Genomic DNA, 15,359 nt, shown 5'->3' on the forward strand with positions numbered 1-15,359 from the left:
TGTAAACTGTCCCTACAAGTGATAAAACAGTATAAATATTAAAAGTTAAAATATATTTGATCTCAGTTTATTCATTCAATATTTAATTGACTGCAATTAACTTTTTGTTCTTTTTTATTTTATTTTATGTACTATATGGTATGTATTAATATTTTGAGCTTTGCTTTTTATTTTAGGTTTTAGTTCAAATTTTAGTAAGTGTTGTTATGTGCTTTTTACCTTTTTATTAGTTTTTTTTTTTTACTTCTAATTCTCGTTTTTTCATCATGTTGTGGAAATTATTTTTAGCTCTCTCTCTCTCTCTCTATATATATACATATAATTGTATTTATGCATTATTAGCAAGGCTAATAATTTGACATTATTATTTTTAATTAATATTGTTTTTAACATTTTGCACATGTAAGCTGCCCCTAACAGTATAAATATCAAAATCTAAAATATTTTTTTTCTTAGTTTACTCATTCAATACATAATTCAATGTAGATATTTTACTTGACTGTACTTAGCTCTTGTATGGAAAGTGCTGCTCTCAACACACAGATAGGTAAATAAACGCAACCTCTCTATTGCGACACTGTATGTAGCACTATGCTAACTAGATGAGAATGAAATCAAATACATTGTACATGCGGAGGGAAAATACCTGTTTATCTCACATTCACTCAGATATCTTCATAGTTTACACTACAAGAAGTACATGATAATCCCAGAAACTACAGCGAGCCTAAAATGAATTCATGATGGTAAGACCAAACTGACTTCCAGTGTGTAACAAATGATCTTAGAACAGCGATTTAAAGCGATCGAAACGCGTAAAGGATACTTAAATCAAAACAAATTAACATGTAATCAAAGTAATCATCACGGTTACGTTATACCTCTCCGTTTACAAATATATGGTTTGCTTTCATTTTGTCCTTCTTCTCAAAAGGTAGAATGACAGTCTCAGTCAACATTCACTTTCATTGTATGGAGAAAAAAAAACATGCTGATGGTGAGTAGATTATGACTCTGGTCTATTCTTTAACTTTACCTTTAACCTTTCAGCCTGACATGATTTCAATGGTATTTATTTTTGTTTGTTTGCAGGTCAAATGTACTCTGCTCACCAAAATGACTTTTGTGCTGCTCCAAAGGAGAAGCCTGTCGCAGCTAAACAAGACTTTATCTAGTTAGCATCTGCATCGATGTGGACGCTTTCTCTGTGGAGATGGAGGAGGAGGATTTGAAATGTATGAGGCGGCAGGATGCCAGAACCTCTCTTCCTCAGTTTGAGGATGAAAGGCCTCTCTTTCACAGTAATCAGACGCCACCTGGTCCTTCTGAGCCATTTCTGCTGTCAGGAAGTGATGTAAAGGTTCCATTCACCATCAATCGTTATTTACGGGACTACCAGCGAGAAGGCATAAAATTCATCCATCACAACTATGCCAAATCTAGAGGATGCATTTTAGGTGATGACATGGGTCTTGGAAAGACTGTTCAGGTATGTAAATCTGCATGTTACAATGTATAGAATAAACCTTGAAACTTTCAAGGACCACTCATTTTCCTCTTTCCTCTTTTCCTTTAGGTCATCGGCTTCCTGGCTGCAGTTCTGCGGAAAACGGGTACATGGAAAGACGTCGAAAACAATAAGCCACAGTTTTTGCTGTCACAGAAGCCATCAGAACAATTTCAGAAGGTATTACGAATGTCAGATCTAATATTTCCTCGTTAGATGATTTTCTATTGCATAATACTGCATTAAAACCCTTTTCTTTTATGTTTGATTCTATTCAGGTTTTCCTAATTGTGGCTCCGCTCTCTCTTCTCTACAACTGGAAAGATGAGTTAGACACGTGGGGTCATTTCAGAGCCGTGGTCGTGCATGGTGTGAGGAAGGAGGAAGAACTGGCGCGAGTGCAGAGAGGAAGATGTGAGATTGCTCTTACAACTTATGAAACCCTTAGACTCTGTTTGGACCAGTTTAACAGGTATAATAATGCTACTGACTGATGTTTTTATTGTTTATGCAACATGTTTTATTACCGTTTCTAGAGTTACCATGTCGTGTCATGTTCTCTTATGCTCACCATGGCTATAATAAAAAAACAAAACAGTAATTTGGTTCATGGATTAGAATTTCTTTTAAAAAAGTTTACTATTTACTTTTCTTTATATATTTAAAGATTTTCTTCATGATTTTTTGATGAAAAGAAAGTTCAAAAGAACAGCATTTATTTCAAATAAAAATTATCAGTATTTTACCATCACTTTAATGCATCATTGCTAAAAAAAACAAAAACAAAAACATTAATTTGTTTAAAATATATGATATATTACATATTATATTCTTTAGTGTTCCTGTAGCTCAATTGGTAGAGCAAGGTTGGGGGTTCGATTCCCCGGGAACACATGATAGGTTAAAATTGATAGCCTGAATGCACTGTAAGTCGCTTTGGATAAAAGCCTCTGATAAATGCATAAATTTAATTAAAAAAAAAAATCCTACTGACCCCAAACCTTTGCACAGTATTGTACTTTCAGTTTCATTTAGTATATTGTAAAATGGTTACTGCCTTAGTTCATGGTTCACTATAGTTTTTAACATATTCTTTGCAATTGAAAAGCGAATTACGATAATTAATCTTTCACATAATATACTGTCTCACTCGGTTTTGTGCAGTATTGATTGGGATGCCGTTTTCGTTGATGAAGCTCACAAAATAAAGAACCCTAGGTCCCAGATCACTCAGGCCATGAAGGACATGAGATGCAAAGTGAGGGTTGGACTAACAGGAACAATCCTTCAGAACAACCTGGAGGAATTGTGGTGTGTTATGGACTGGTGAGGCACTCAGAAAACATTACTATTTTTAACCCCAATTGATGTACTCATGCTGCATTTTGATTTGGGTGGTGACTTAAAAGGTCACAGCTTTTGTAGGCAGTTTAATAGGTTATGATATAGTGTTATGATAATGATAATTTCTCCATTAATTCACTTACATATCACAGGGCCATTCCAGGATGTCTGGGTTCTCCCGTGGGTTTTAAAACCAGGTTTTCAGACCCCATTGAGCTTGGACAAAAGCACACCGTGACCAAAAGAGCTCTAGCAGAAGGCCGTAAAGCAGTTCAGGACCTTGCCAAAAGCCTCTCACACTGGTTCCTCAGGAGAACAAAGGCCCTCATCAGTGACCAGCTACCTAAGAAAGATGATCGAGTGAGTTATCGGCTAGCTTAAGTTGAAAAAACCCGCTGAATTAATATGTTATATCCTATTATTTGCTCTAATATGGGCTGCTTCTGGTCTTGCTCCTCTCCAGGTGGTCTATTGCTCTCTCACAGACTTCCAGCGGAAGGTGTATCGTGCCGTGCTGGACACAGACGATGTGACCCTGTTGTTGCAGAGCTCAGGAAAGTGTCGCTGTGGCAGTGGCCGTCCACGGAAGAAGTGCTGCTACAAACTGAACGCAAACGGTGTGCCAGTTAGATACCTGTACTTCAGTTATCTGACTATCCTCAGAAAGGTGGCCAATCACGTCGCACTACTGCAGTCCAAAGAAGGAACCAGCAAAAAACAGGTTAGTAATTGGGTGTAGTGGAAATACTGCAGGAGTGTTGTCAAATACATTACCGTTCAAAAGTTTTGGGGTTGGTTAGTTCTTGATCAAATTATGCCATTGGAAATGCCATCTCCACAGAGAAATAGATATGCCAAAAATAGAGTAAATAGTAATATTGTAAAATATAAAAATTTAAAGTGGATGTTTTCTATTTACATTTATTTAAAGATTTCTTTACTGTAATGTATCCTTTAAAGTAATTTCTTTCAAAAAATAAAATCTCACTGACCCCGAAACCTTTGAACTGTACTTTGTCGTTCATCCAACAAAAGCAGTATAACTGGTCTGTTGAAACTATTATGAGGTTTGATTGTACAGTATGTACCATGTCGAAATTTTGTAATGGCTTAAATACACTCTGTTGGTCCAGTATGCATTATCCTTAACATCATTATCTTTATGTAAATATTTTTGTGATTTTCTTTCTCCAACCACAGGAGAAATATGTTACAGCCATTTGTGAACAAGTTTTTAGGAAATTTCCAGATTTCATAGGGAGGTGCAAACAAGCAGCCTTTGAAGCAATGTCTGACCCCATGTACAGTGGAAAAATGAAGGTGAGGCATTTTTTCCTAAATATCAAGAACTTATATCACAATAATCGTGTGTTAAACTTTTTTTCTTTCTGATTTTTACTTACCCTTTCAAATTTCTCATTGGCCCCACTAAACGAATGAGTAATTTTCTAGAATATATTTAATTTTCATTTAATTCGATTTGAAAGCAATTTTTTTATATATATATTAGTGCTGGGCAAGTTTACATTTTTTAATCACGATTAATCACATGATTGTCTGCAATTAATCGCATTATTATGCACAAAACTACTTTTTTAGAGCAGTATTCCTTTTACATAGTAGTAGTTAAAATTGTTTCGGTAAATCTTATCTTATAACATTAATGTAATGAAATTAAATATAAAACAAGCTATTTTTCACTCCGAGGACAATAACATTTTTATAGAAAATATTTTATAGTTTGATTCAGAAAAACAAGTCAGGAGTCTTGATCATAACATTATAACAGGCATCTTCCAAGTGGAGACCTGCACGATCGCGGGACCCATCACAGCAGAGTGCGGTGCGGGACAACACTTGATGGGCGGGTAGAGACTTGTGTGTGCGGGATGTGGGAGAATAACTAGGACGTGCTCACACTTGGCAATTTTGCTGACCCTCAAAGCCTGTTTCGTTTGACCAGTGTGATCGCTCCGTTTAGCAGTCCCTGGCTCGGCTTGAAGAGGTGGGCCAGAGCGCGGTTCAGTTATATATAGATCAGTGAGTGTGAGCGCTAACCGTAACGAAGTGCAGATCTTCTGATACGTGGTGCATGATTGTGTGAATATTTCTGAGCGGCAAATGCGATAGATGTGTAAAGCAATATATTGTGAGAGGGCCGTGTTACTGCATCCCAAATGATTCGAAATAATAAACCACAAAGTTAACAAAACAGTGCACTCCACTGTGCTGAGCAAGTGCTTCTCTGCTGTCTTCACATGCTATCGGAAACTTCCTACTTCCCATCGGCCAATGCCGATATTTGAAAAATGTATCAGCCTTGGCAATGTATCGGTCGACCACCAGTTGAGAATCCTTTGCAGGCAATGCCTGCCTTAAGTCTGGAACTCATGGACATCAGCAATGATTGTGTTTCCTCTTGTGATGCTTTGCCAGGCCTGTACTGTACTGCAGCTGACTTCAATTGTTGTTTGTTTGTGTGTCTTTCTAAATGTAGTTTTTTTTTTTCAGCAACTGAAATGCATGCTCAGTCGGGTTGAGATCAGGATATTGACCTTGCCATTGTAGAATATTCCACTTTTTTACCTTCAAAAACTCCTGTGTTGCTTTTGCTGTATGTTTTGGGTGTATTTCCACTTGTACTATGAAGCGCAGTCCTATCAACTTTGCTTCCTTTGGCTGCATCTGGGCAGAGAGTATATCCCTGTACACTTCAGAATTCTTCCGGCTGCTTCTGTCTTCTGTCACGTCGTCAGTAAACACCAGTAACCCAGTGCCACAATCTCATGCCATCACACTGCTCCACCATGTTTCACAGATGATGTTGTATGCTTTAGATCAAGAGCTTTTCCTAGCCTTCTCCATACTTTTTTCTTCCCTTCATTCCGTCACAGGTTGATCTTAATTTCAGCCATCCAAAGAATGCTTTTCTTGATGTCTTTTGGCTAAGTCTAATCTGGCCTTGTCTGCACCCTCTTTATTTTCTCTCTATAGTCTTCTCTTGATTGTAGACTTTGACAGTGACACACTTACATCCTTGAGAGTGTTCTTCTCTTGGCTGGAACAGCACAGAAATGCTGCTCTGCCAAGATATCTTAATTTCCAGTCCATTCCAGATTTTTCCCTGGCAATATGGAGATTAATAAACCCTCTTGTGGCTAGCACTGGCCCTGAGCTGTCTTCCCTCACAGGCTGTGGATACACTTCCTTGAGAAATAACAAGGACAGTATTTAGCGTTTCTTCAGGCCTTCCTTTCAAAGGTTTCCCCCTCCCTTTAGCCGGAGCATCTTGAGGGTGCTGTTATTGGCAGATGCTGAGTTACTGGCATCCTCACAAGAATGGGCGCTGGTTTCTGAAACATCAGCAATAGAAAGAAAAGACACAGCCCGCTCTGTTAATCTCTACCCAGTGGCCGCTGACTGACGTGTTAGTTCTCGTTTTCTCATTACGATTTAAATGAAAACCTTTGTGTTTCCACATGTTATGATAAGCAAGATTGTCTTTGCACCAGTCATCATTTTGTGAAGCATGTCCTGTTTTTCTTCCTGCTGCAGGTTCTGCAAAAGCTACTCAACCACTTTATCGCAAAGAAAGACAAAGTTCTACTCTTTTCTCTCTCCACCAAGGTGAGGCGGTTGGTTACAAAAAGTTTTTAAAAGAAGCGACATTTATTAAAAAAAAAAAAATCTGTTTCTATTAAAATATATACATGTTCACTGATTGACAGTCCTAATTATAATAAGTGTGAATCCAGTAGAACAAACCTTTCGTTATTCGTATTTTAACAGCTGTTAGATGTTCTAGAAAGCTATTGCATGGCCGAGGGTCTGGAGTACCACAGACTGGATGGAAACACCAAGTCTAAGGACCGAGTTAAGATAGTGAAAGAGTTCAACAGCTCTCGGGATGTCAACCTGTGTCTGGTGTCTACCCTGTGAGTGTGGCTTCAGAAGTTATTATGTTTCGTTATAAGATCTCACATACATTTATGACAACAGGATTCACAATGCCTTTGATCCTCATGTTTCTTCTCTAGGGCGGGTGGGCTTGGTCTCAACTTCGTTGGAGCTAATGTTGTCGTGTTGTTTGATCCAACGTGGAATCCTGCCAATGATCTTCAGGCTATTGACAGGTGAGAAAAAAAAAAGTCATAACATTAGGTATTCACATTTCACAACAGCATGCCAGAAAGATTAAGTACTCTGTATTGAATACTGACAGTCATTCTCAAAATTCTGCACCAGCAGATATACTGCTGTTCAAAAGATTGAAAGAAAGAAATAATAATAACAAGATTTTTTAATGTATTTTCTTCAAATAAATGCATCCTTGATGAGCATAAAGTGACGTGACATATGGCCAAGTATGGAGACCCATACTCAGAATCCGTGCTCTGCATTTAACCCATCCAAAGTGCACACACACAGCAGTGAACCCACACACACTGTGAACACACACCCGGAGCAGTGAGTGCCACAGTATAAATGGCTGCTCACTGCTCCGGGTGTGTGTTCACGGTGTGTGTGTGTGATGTCTTTAATAAAATCTTACCGCCCTCAAATATTTGAATGGTAACCCAAGATTCAACCCAAGGTGAATGGAAATTATTAAGGTCCCAGTAAGACCTGTGTGGACCTGACATTCTTTCTGTTTTCATTTACAGGGTGTATCGTATTGGCCAGTGCAGGGATGTGACCGTTTTTAGACTTATCTCTTTAGGAACAGTAGAGGAGATCATATACCTGCGCCAGATTTACAAACAGGTATGAGCATAAAAAATAGACATAATATTGTGCATCAACATTAATAAAATGTTCTTATAGTTGTAGCCACATAGTTTTAGCTCCCTCGTCCTAAGATGTCAAATCTGACACTAATGTTTTTCCCCTTGATTTTTTGACAGCAACTTCAGTCATCAGTCATAGGCCGGGAGAATGCTAGACGCTACTTTGAGGCTGTTCAGGGAACCGATGGCCAGGCAGGAGAGCTGTTTGGCATCCAAAACCTTTTTCGTCTGCAGACTGATGGCACCTGTCTTACTCACCGCATCCTGGAGGTAAAAAGACCAAAAAAATGGCATTGTTAGGGCTGTACACATATTGCGTCTTTCACGTGCTCATGTTCATTATTTCAAATTAAGACGCAAGGCAGGCGCGCTCATAATGGAAATGACGCGGTCGCGATGCACACGTGATCACGTCGCGATGCGCATGCGGTGCTACGCACCCTTTTTTTTCCAGGTGTGTCCGTGCACATTTTAGAATGCCACAAGCCCGCAGTGGAGTCATGTGACAAGAACCAACCAATCAGCTTCATCCTTTCCTGTAACAACATTGAAAGCTCAGCAAAGATGAAGGAACAGCTGATCATAGCTGTATATGGATAGCAATTTTTAAATAAATTTTGTAGCAGAGCTACTGCAAACAGTTTTTTAGTGTTGCTGTTCAAATCATTTATCCTTTGTTGAAATTTCCACTTCTTCATGGAGAGTGCAGGTTATGGTTGCTTAGCAATGGCAGATGCCTCCGGAGCGCAAGCACCTGAACACTTTGGGAACAAATCAGAAAGTGGCGTGCATAGTGTTTTACAGGCCCAATATTTAAATGGCCCCTTATATGCTCTCTAACTTGGCATTCGACTCTTGTGTAGATATGTAATCAGCATCTGTTATATCAGTCGGTTATTGCTACCCTAGTCTTGTGGTATTAATGTAGGTTTTTGTGCAGATTGTGGATTTGTAATTTCTTTTTTGAGTTTCTGAGGAGCATGTGGATGCTATCTAAAGGGTTTCTACATATCCCTAATGACATCGCTTTAATGAACTGTTTATATGAAATGAATTCCTTCTCGTTGACATGATGGGAATCGCGTGTTTGGTTCACAGAGGGAGGGCCGAGTGGAGGTGGGGATCACGACGGCCAGAACTCAAGCTCTGGACGAGATGTTGCAGGAGCCAGTGAGTACCCACCCTTTCACAGACCCGTGTCTGAAGCGTTTCATTTTCCCACCCACCTCTCCCCTCTTCGTTCCCATCATCCATCTGTTCCCACGGCATGACAGGCGAACACATGGTCATAATCAACCCCCTCTCAAACCCAATGGTGAAGACCACACAGAAACGTACTATCTATACCACATTTATTTACTCAGCAGAGGCCTTATCTAATTGTTCTTCTGGAAAGAACCTCACACATTGTTTTTCTGAAGAGGATGGGCACTGACTGCAGCCCCCGCCGCCGCAGCTTGTCAAAGTCAGTGTTTAGCTGAAAACTAGTTGTCGTTATCAATTAAAGTGTGATAAAGTTGCATAAAAACGGTTATATACATTTAAATCTGAATAGCTAAATATGACTTTTCCCTGGTCGAGAGCGGTGTTTCCTTCAATGTTCTGTTTTTGCACCATTTCAGTTGTACTTGAATTTTTGCATTTAGCAAAGATGAAACCGTAGAAAGTCATTTTGTTTTATTTTATCACCCAGATTACATTCAGTTTAGACCACTAGCTTAAATATAACATTGTTTGGAAATCGTTCAATAGCAATAGCTATAAATGTGTATATTGGTATATTGTGTATACAGTAATATATTGTGTATTTTAAGGAAAAATAGGAGAAAATTGCATAACTATTTTAAAATATAGCATATATATAGTTTGCAGATTTTTTATCTATTATATAGAGATTTTTGATTAGAAATACAAATAAATTGACAAAAATGAAGATAAAAAAAGAAAAAAGAAACTTTAAAGCAAAGTTAAAGCTACAACACCTTTTTGAAGAGCAACCTACTAAACTTATGTATCTTTATTTTTCATATTTATATACAAGTAATCGCTAAACAAACTATCTCCAGGATAAAACTAACAGCCCCTCTTGATTCCCCTCAGGATCTTCAGTCTACTGAGAGAGCAGCTGGATCAGCTGGTGCTGGGTTCAAACCTGCAGGGGTGCTGGACTTCAGCAGTGCAAGTGAGGATGAAGATCCCTGCTGCTCCAGGCCCAGGTCCTCAGAAGCACACACAGGAGAAGTGGGGGGAGCTGGTGGTACTGCCTGCATTGGCAATACGGGCCTGTATGGTCTGCTCCAGAGACAGTTGGCTCAGAGAGAACGGCAGGAGACAGACAGTGACGAGGACTCTAGTAGTCAGGATGAGGACAACTGTGAAAAACCCACCATGATTAAGGGACAAACATCTAAGACACGGGATCTGTTCGTTGAACCCAAGGAAATGTTGGAGGGAGTCGCTGATAGTAAACAGCAGAGAAAATCACCAGACCTTGATCTCCTTCCAACAAGTTCACATAAACACAACAAAGACAGCGTGACCGCTTGCGAGAATCATTTGCAAAAAAGGGTGAAGTTTGCAGAAAAAAGATCTGGAGATAAAAGTTTGACCTCATCTGAAGATGAAGTTCCCCAAGAAGGCATGAGATGTATGAAGGGTTCTTCTCCTCAGGACAATAAATCAGCTGACAGATGGTCCTCTGGGAGGGACAACTCTACTCAAAGATCTTTGGGCATAAAGAGCCGAAACTCAGGATCTGACAAAACCCGATCCAGAGATGAAGAAATGCCTGGAACACTGGACTCATTATTAGGTTGAACATTTCATAAATTAGACTATTTATTGGGAACCATCTTGTATATTTAATATATTTTTTTATAATACACACAGAATATACAATTAAATAACCAAGTAATCGTTTTCATAAAAAAAAAAACATTTAAGAAAATAATAGATCTGCAACAAAAAGAATAATTAACAATTACATTAGAGTTCACTGTGTTGTTTCAGTCAAAAAACAAAGACCTTTTTTTGAGATGGTTGGAATGTAATATACCTGAAGATATTTTCTGACTTGTCTGACAGGTGGTCTTCAGCAAGTGAGCTACACACACTCTAATCAGAAGGTAGTGGGCTCCAGCAGAGCAGAAGACCGCCTGAGCCGTGCTGCCGTACGAGATGTGTTTGAACTCAACAAGCACTCGCAGCTTCTTGCAAACCAGCTTCCAGACTCATCAGAGGTTTCAGTTTTTTTGTTGTTGTTGTTGTTTTGGGATATATATGCATGCTGTTGGGCGAATCAAACAGTTGCTGCACTTTTTGTGTTCAGTATTTTAATGCAACTAATAATAATATTTTGGTATGTTTTAGAGATTTCTTTTTTTCTACATAGAGTAATCACAATGTGTGTTTAAGTACATGTTGTCATTTAAACAACCATGCCTTATTTTTTGAACACCACAATTTCAGTAGCCATTTTCACACTTTTGCCTACATTATTTCAGTGCAAGTACAAAAATACAACAACAGCATAATACTCAATTATTTTACAATCCCGAATGACACAAAACTTCAGAATTTCCTGCCAGACTTGACTCAAAGTACAAACCTCTGTTCAGTGAGTGAGTCAACAGAAACTGCTCCATTCTGTGAAAGCATCATCAGACTGATTGAGAGAGACCAATAACTTCAAAGATTTTTTGTCATTTAAAAGATTGTTTGGAAAGTAAATTTTAGAGCATAATCCTAAGACACTGTATTCATTGTGTTGTAGAGCCAGTCATCTGATCCCGCACTACTCCCAGATCGTGTTGACGGAGATCGGACGCTGCAGGAATATGGCAGACCCCACAATGAACATCCGGTCAAACACAACATCAAAACCTCTTACAACCTGAACAATGTCACTGTCATAGTGGGAGAGACGCCCAGCAGCATGTGCAGGTAACTCTATTCTCTGCTCCAAAATACTTCGATTTCTCCTCACACAAGGATCCGACTCGCCGTCAACTCTGCACAAAGCGTATAATCGTGTCAATTGGGCTAAAAACACAAACACTAGAACAGCAAGTCAGTGAGAGGAAATTCCTGGTAGCGCAGGGCCATGTGCCAGTTCTCCCCACAGCTATGGTGTGCCCCCCCGCCCCGGCCCCGCAGGAGTGAGGGAAGACCACCCCAGAGCCCTCTCACCCACCCGTTTCCCAAGTCATGAGCAAAACCTCTTCTTTATTCTGCTTTTCTCCTCAGTACAGTCTCGTAAATGTACTGTTTGTTCGAGTAATGGTGAAAACACACACTCACACACACAAGTGTATATACTCTTTTTCTTGATGGACTGCTGTAATATGATCCAGCTCCACACAGACACATACTTAATAAGAGGCTTGCTTCACAGATAGCTTTCTCTTTTTGAACCACAAAGGGTGGCAACCGCCATTAGAAGTTACGCCACAAGCAGCTTTTGAGCTCTTTCAGTTACAAATTACGAAGAGTTTTCCTGAGAATGCTCTAACGCTGAATTTTCTGTTTTTTATGTTCCACATAAGAACAGGTTTCGAACAACGTGAGGGTGAATACATGATGACAGAGTATTTCATTTTGGCCGTTTCTCTTTAAGAACATATTTTATTTCACAGGTTTTGTAGCTTTTAGCATTAAGCAAATCTTCTGGTTCTTATGATGTTGTAACTTATGGGCTGTGGTTTAATGATATAATATACAGACTGTCATAAACTGGCTGTATTCTGCAATGCATGGAGTATAAAACAATATCTAAGAACACTACAGTATACTCCGTTTGGAACTAAACTACTTATTCCAAGTTGTGTGGTCTAACCAATTTGCAGACACATTTAGAAAAAATCAAAACAGGAAATCATCTATGAAATGATCTCATGACTCTCTGAAAATATTAAGAAGTCCCTGAAAATATAAAAGATAATTTGACATTTTTAGGACATGTCAAGGTACGTTCAGGTTGTAAAATGTCACATGGTTTGACTTCTTTCATATATTGAAACCAACATGTATATAAAGAGTACTTTTTAAAAAACTTGGCGTATTTATTTTAAATAGATTTTTAAAATTTGTATTTGTCTTTAACCTGGATAGAAGCCAGAGATGCCGCAGATTACCAAATGAACATGCTTAACACAGGTTTTGTAGTTAGCTGTCTCTCTAAGATGCTATTTGGTCTTGCAGACAGCAGTTTGAAGACATGGCTCAGGTCTTTGGATTTGACTCTGTGCGGGCCTTTGCAGAAGAGATTCTGAAGAACGATTCGGAGCAGAGACTTGGTCGATTACGGAGCTTCTACAGCCAGAAGAGCCCTGAACTTAAGAACATCATCAGAAAGACCTTTCCTAAAGCCATCGAGCCAGAGCCATCACCTCCATCTACAGCCAGACAAAGACCTACCTCAAAAAGAGCCCACCCAATCTCTTCTCTTAAAACTCTAGCTGAGGTGCCAACCCCTGAGGTTGAGGATGGAAGTAAAGCATCAAAGAAAAAGAAAGTGGGTGAAACCGAAACCTCTAAGGTTCATTGCAGTACAGACCTCACAAACAATAAAAATAAGATGCCCTCCCCAGCCAAATTCTCATCATCCACTTCTGGACATGTTCCTCAAAGGAGCTGTGCACCAGTAGAAGAAAGTAAAACCAACATAACTACTTCCTCACAAGCTTTCAAGGACATGGAATACCCTTCACGGTCATCTCGTGTCTCCACAGATGCTTGTGTTGCATCAAGCTCAACCAAGACCAACAGCTCCTCCCAAATTACTGACCTTATAGGTGACATATCCATCCTGGATGACTTGTTCAAGTCTAAGAGGAAAACTGGGGACCAAGCTAGAGATGTGAAAGCATCCACATGCACAGAAAGAGCAAAAAGTAAAGGGAAAGACTTTTGGGACATTTTGAATGAAGGAAATGAGGAGAGCATTAACAAACTCACAGATCTGACAGAGGTGGAGAAGATCTGTAACAGTGCCAGTGTCTCTGCAAAGTCCAAGAGTAATCAGAATACAGAAAGCTCGCAGCTTTGGAAAAAAAATGAGAAATTTCTCTGGAAACGATAGTTTTCAAATTCATTCAACAACGTGTTTCTTTTATATTTTAATTTATATTTTTCTCAATGTTATATGTTATTGCAAGTGCAGGCTTTTTAAGTTTATTTGTTTTTATTTCTTTTTCATTTAATTTTTTTTATGTGTTTTTTTCCCCTCGGGATTCAATAGGTTTCACAGAATAACTGATTGTCAGTTAATGCTTTTATTCATTTTATTAATTATATTAGAGTTGATGTTTTAATGAAGGCACAAGGATGCAATTTAATTTTTTCCCATAAAAGGAGAATTTAGATTAAAAAAAAAAAAAAAATGAAAAAAAAAAAAATTACAATAAAGTAACATTGACAAAGATGGTTCATTGGTGGTGTCATTACATATTTTGAATTTTTTTATTTTATTTCCTTAAATATTTTGCAGTATTTATATTAAAACTTTCCTTTTTTTCTCACACAACTGCATCTCGTTTTGTTTCAGGCAGCTAAATGGCTTAAATAGTCGGTGGTCTTGGACCTCAGGCCAAAAAGTGGTGTAAATAGTTTTGAAGAAGTAGTGTAATTGCTTTGATGAAGTGGCATGAATCTCTCTCATGGAAGCTTAAGGCCGCTGCTGCTCGTTTCATCTCGTCTGCTGTGAGTCGCAGAGCTCAGTGCCTGTTGTTGTCCTCATTACAGCTGCATTTTAAGTCTTGGAAGTGCATTAGCGGTGGCACTACGAGAGAAATGACATGTGTGACCTGCAGCTGTCTTCTCACATCACTCAGCTGTTGCACTGAGGTAGACAGGCGGATTATGGGTAGGATTTTCACTCTTGATCTTCTCTTAAATGCTGAAATTAGAAAGTGTTGATAGCCATTAATTCAAACCAAGACAAGTTGGGGCTACAACAGGACACTTCAGACAGCCTCCAAACTTCTGGGAGGTAGAACAAGGATGGCATATTGTCTTCACGCAACATTTGCCGCAATTGTCCGGGTGGTTGGTTTACAAAGAATGATAATACCTTCCTGAGAGCGGCAGATTCTTATCTGTACAGTAAAGGCCTTTCATAATGCACTAAAGGATAGGGTGGACTTACAGCTAGAACCGGTTTCTAAATTAATCTTCAGTCCTTACTGTATGTTCCTGATCATCAGTAGCTACTGAAGATAATTGGTTTGTCATTTATGTGGATTTTTTAATTTATTTATGTAAAATATACTGGATTATTTCAAGTCAGCATATTAAAATGATTTCTGAATGATTATGTGACACTGAAGACTGGAGTAATGCAGGAATAAATTACATTTCATAACATGTTAAAATAGAAAAGTTGTTTTAAATTGTAATTGTATTTAATTTTTTTTTTTTTTTTAACCGCAGCTTTAAGAGACAAAAAAGATTTGCACAATTGATGGAATTATTTTAACAGCATTTGTATAGAATCTTTGCATTTATTCTGTTTCTTGTAAATATTAGAATATTACTTATAAATAAATCTCATAGCTACATCAAATAATTTATATCATAGGGGCTTTTTGCTGCCAAGAAAGGTTGAGAAACCCTGATTTAGTCTGTATGTGGCTTTGAATTAGTAAATTGAAACTGAAATGTTTTAATCAATTTCTGCTATATGCAAACTCAGGGACTGAAAATATATGACATCTGCTTCCCAT

At 38.5% G+C, this 15,359-nt stretch overlaps 1 protein-coding gene across 3 annotated transcripts; it reads left to right on the top strand.

Moving 5' to 3' along the window:
- The first annotated feature begins 536 nt into the window (after positions 1–536).
- On the top strand, positions 537–14,028 carry ercc6l2 (excision repair cross-complementation group 6-like 2). Of its 3 annotated transcripts, none has more exons than XM_026270066.1 (19): positions 537–746; positions 935–997; positions 1,093–1,489; positions 1,577–1,687; positions 1,786–1,979; positions 2,672–2,833; positions 3,004–3,211; positions 3,315–3,572; positions 4,052–4,171; positions 6,407–6,478; positions 6,641–6,786; positions 6,889–6,984; positions 7,516–7,615; positions 7,756–7,908; positions 8,737–8,808; positions 9,739–10,450; positions 10,723–10,877; positions 11,411–11,580; positions 12,838–14,028. In XM_026270066.1, exons 3-19 carry the CDS (start codon positions 1,214–1,216, stop codon positions 13,715–13,717), a joined length of 3,885 nt encoding a protein of 1,294 aa, XP_026125851.1. In that variant the 5' UTR covers positions 537–746; positions 935–997; positions 1,093–1,213; the 3' UTR covers positions 13,718–14,028. The 3 variants fall into 3 exon arrangements, with proteins under 3 accessions (XP_026125851.1, XP_026125852.1, XP_026125853.1); XM_026270067.1 differs by having other exon boundaries at positions 939–997; XM_026270068.1 differs by lacking the exons at positions 537–746; positions 935–997; positions 1,093–1,489; positions 1,577–1,687 and having other exon boundaries at positions 1,784–1,921; positions 12,838–14,027.
- The last annotated feature ends 1,331 nt before the right edge of the window (positions 14,029–15,359 follow it).

The sequence above is a fragment of the Carassius auratus genome, chromosome 8 (genome assembly GCF_003368295.1).
Source record: "Carassius auratus strain Wakin chromosome 8, ASM336829v1, whole genome shotgun sequence".
In the NCBI taxonomy this organism is placed as follows: Eukaryota; Metazoa; Chordata; class Actinopteri; order Cypriniformes; family Cyprinidae; genus Carassius; species Carassius auratus.

What these genes read in the sequence shown, in the direction of transcription:
- ercc6l2 (XM_026270066.1), top strand. Translation starts at nt 1,214, where the DNA reads ATGGAGGAGGAGGATTTGAAATGTATGAGGCGGCAGGATGCCAGAACC. An exon ending in TACCTAAGAAAGATGATCGA is followed by an intron (nt 3,212 to 3,314) that starts GTGAGTTATCGG and finishes GCTCCTCTCCAG; the next exon opens with GTGGTCTATTGCTCTCTCAC. An exon ending in ACGCCCAGCAGCATGTGCAG is followed by an intron (nt 11,581 to 12,837) that starts GTAACTCTATTC and finishes TTGGTCTTGCAG; the next exon opens with ACAGCAGTTTGAAGACATGG.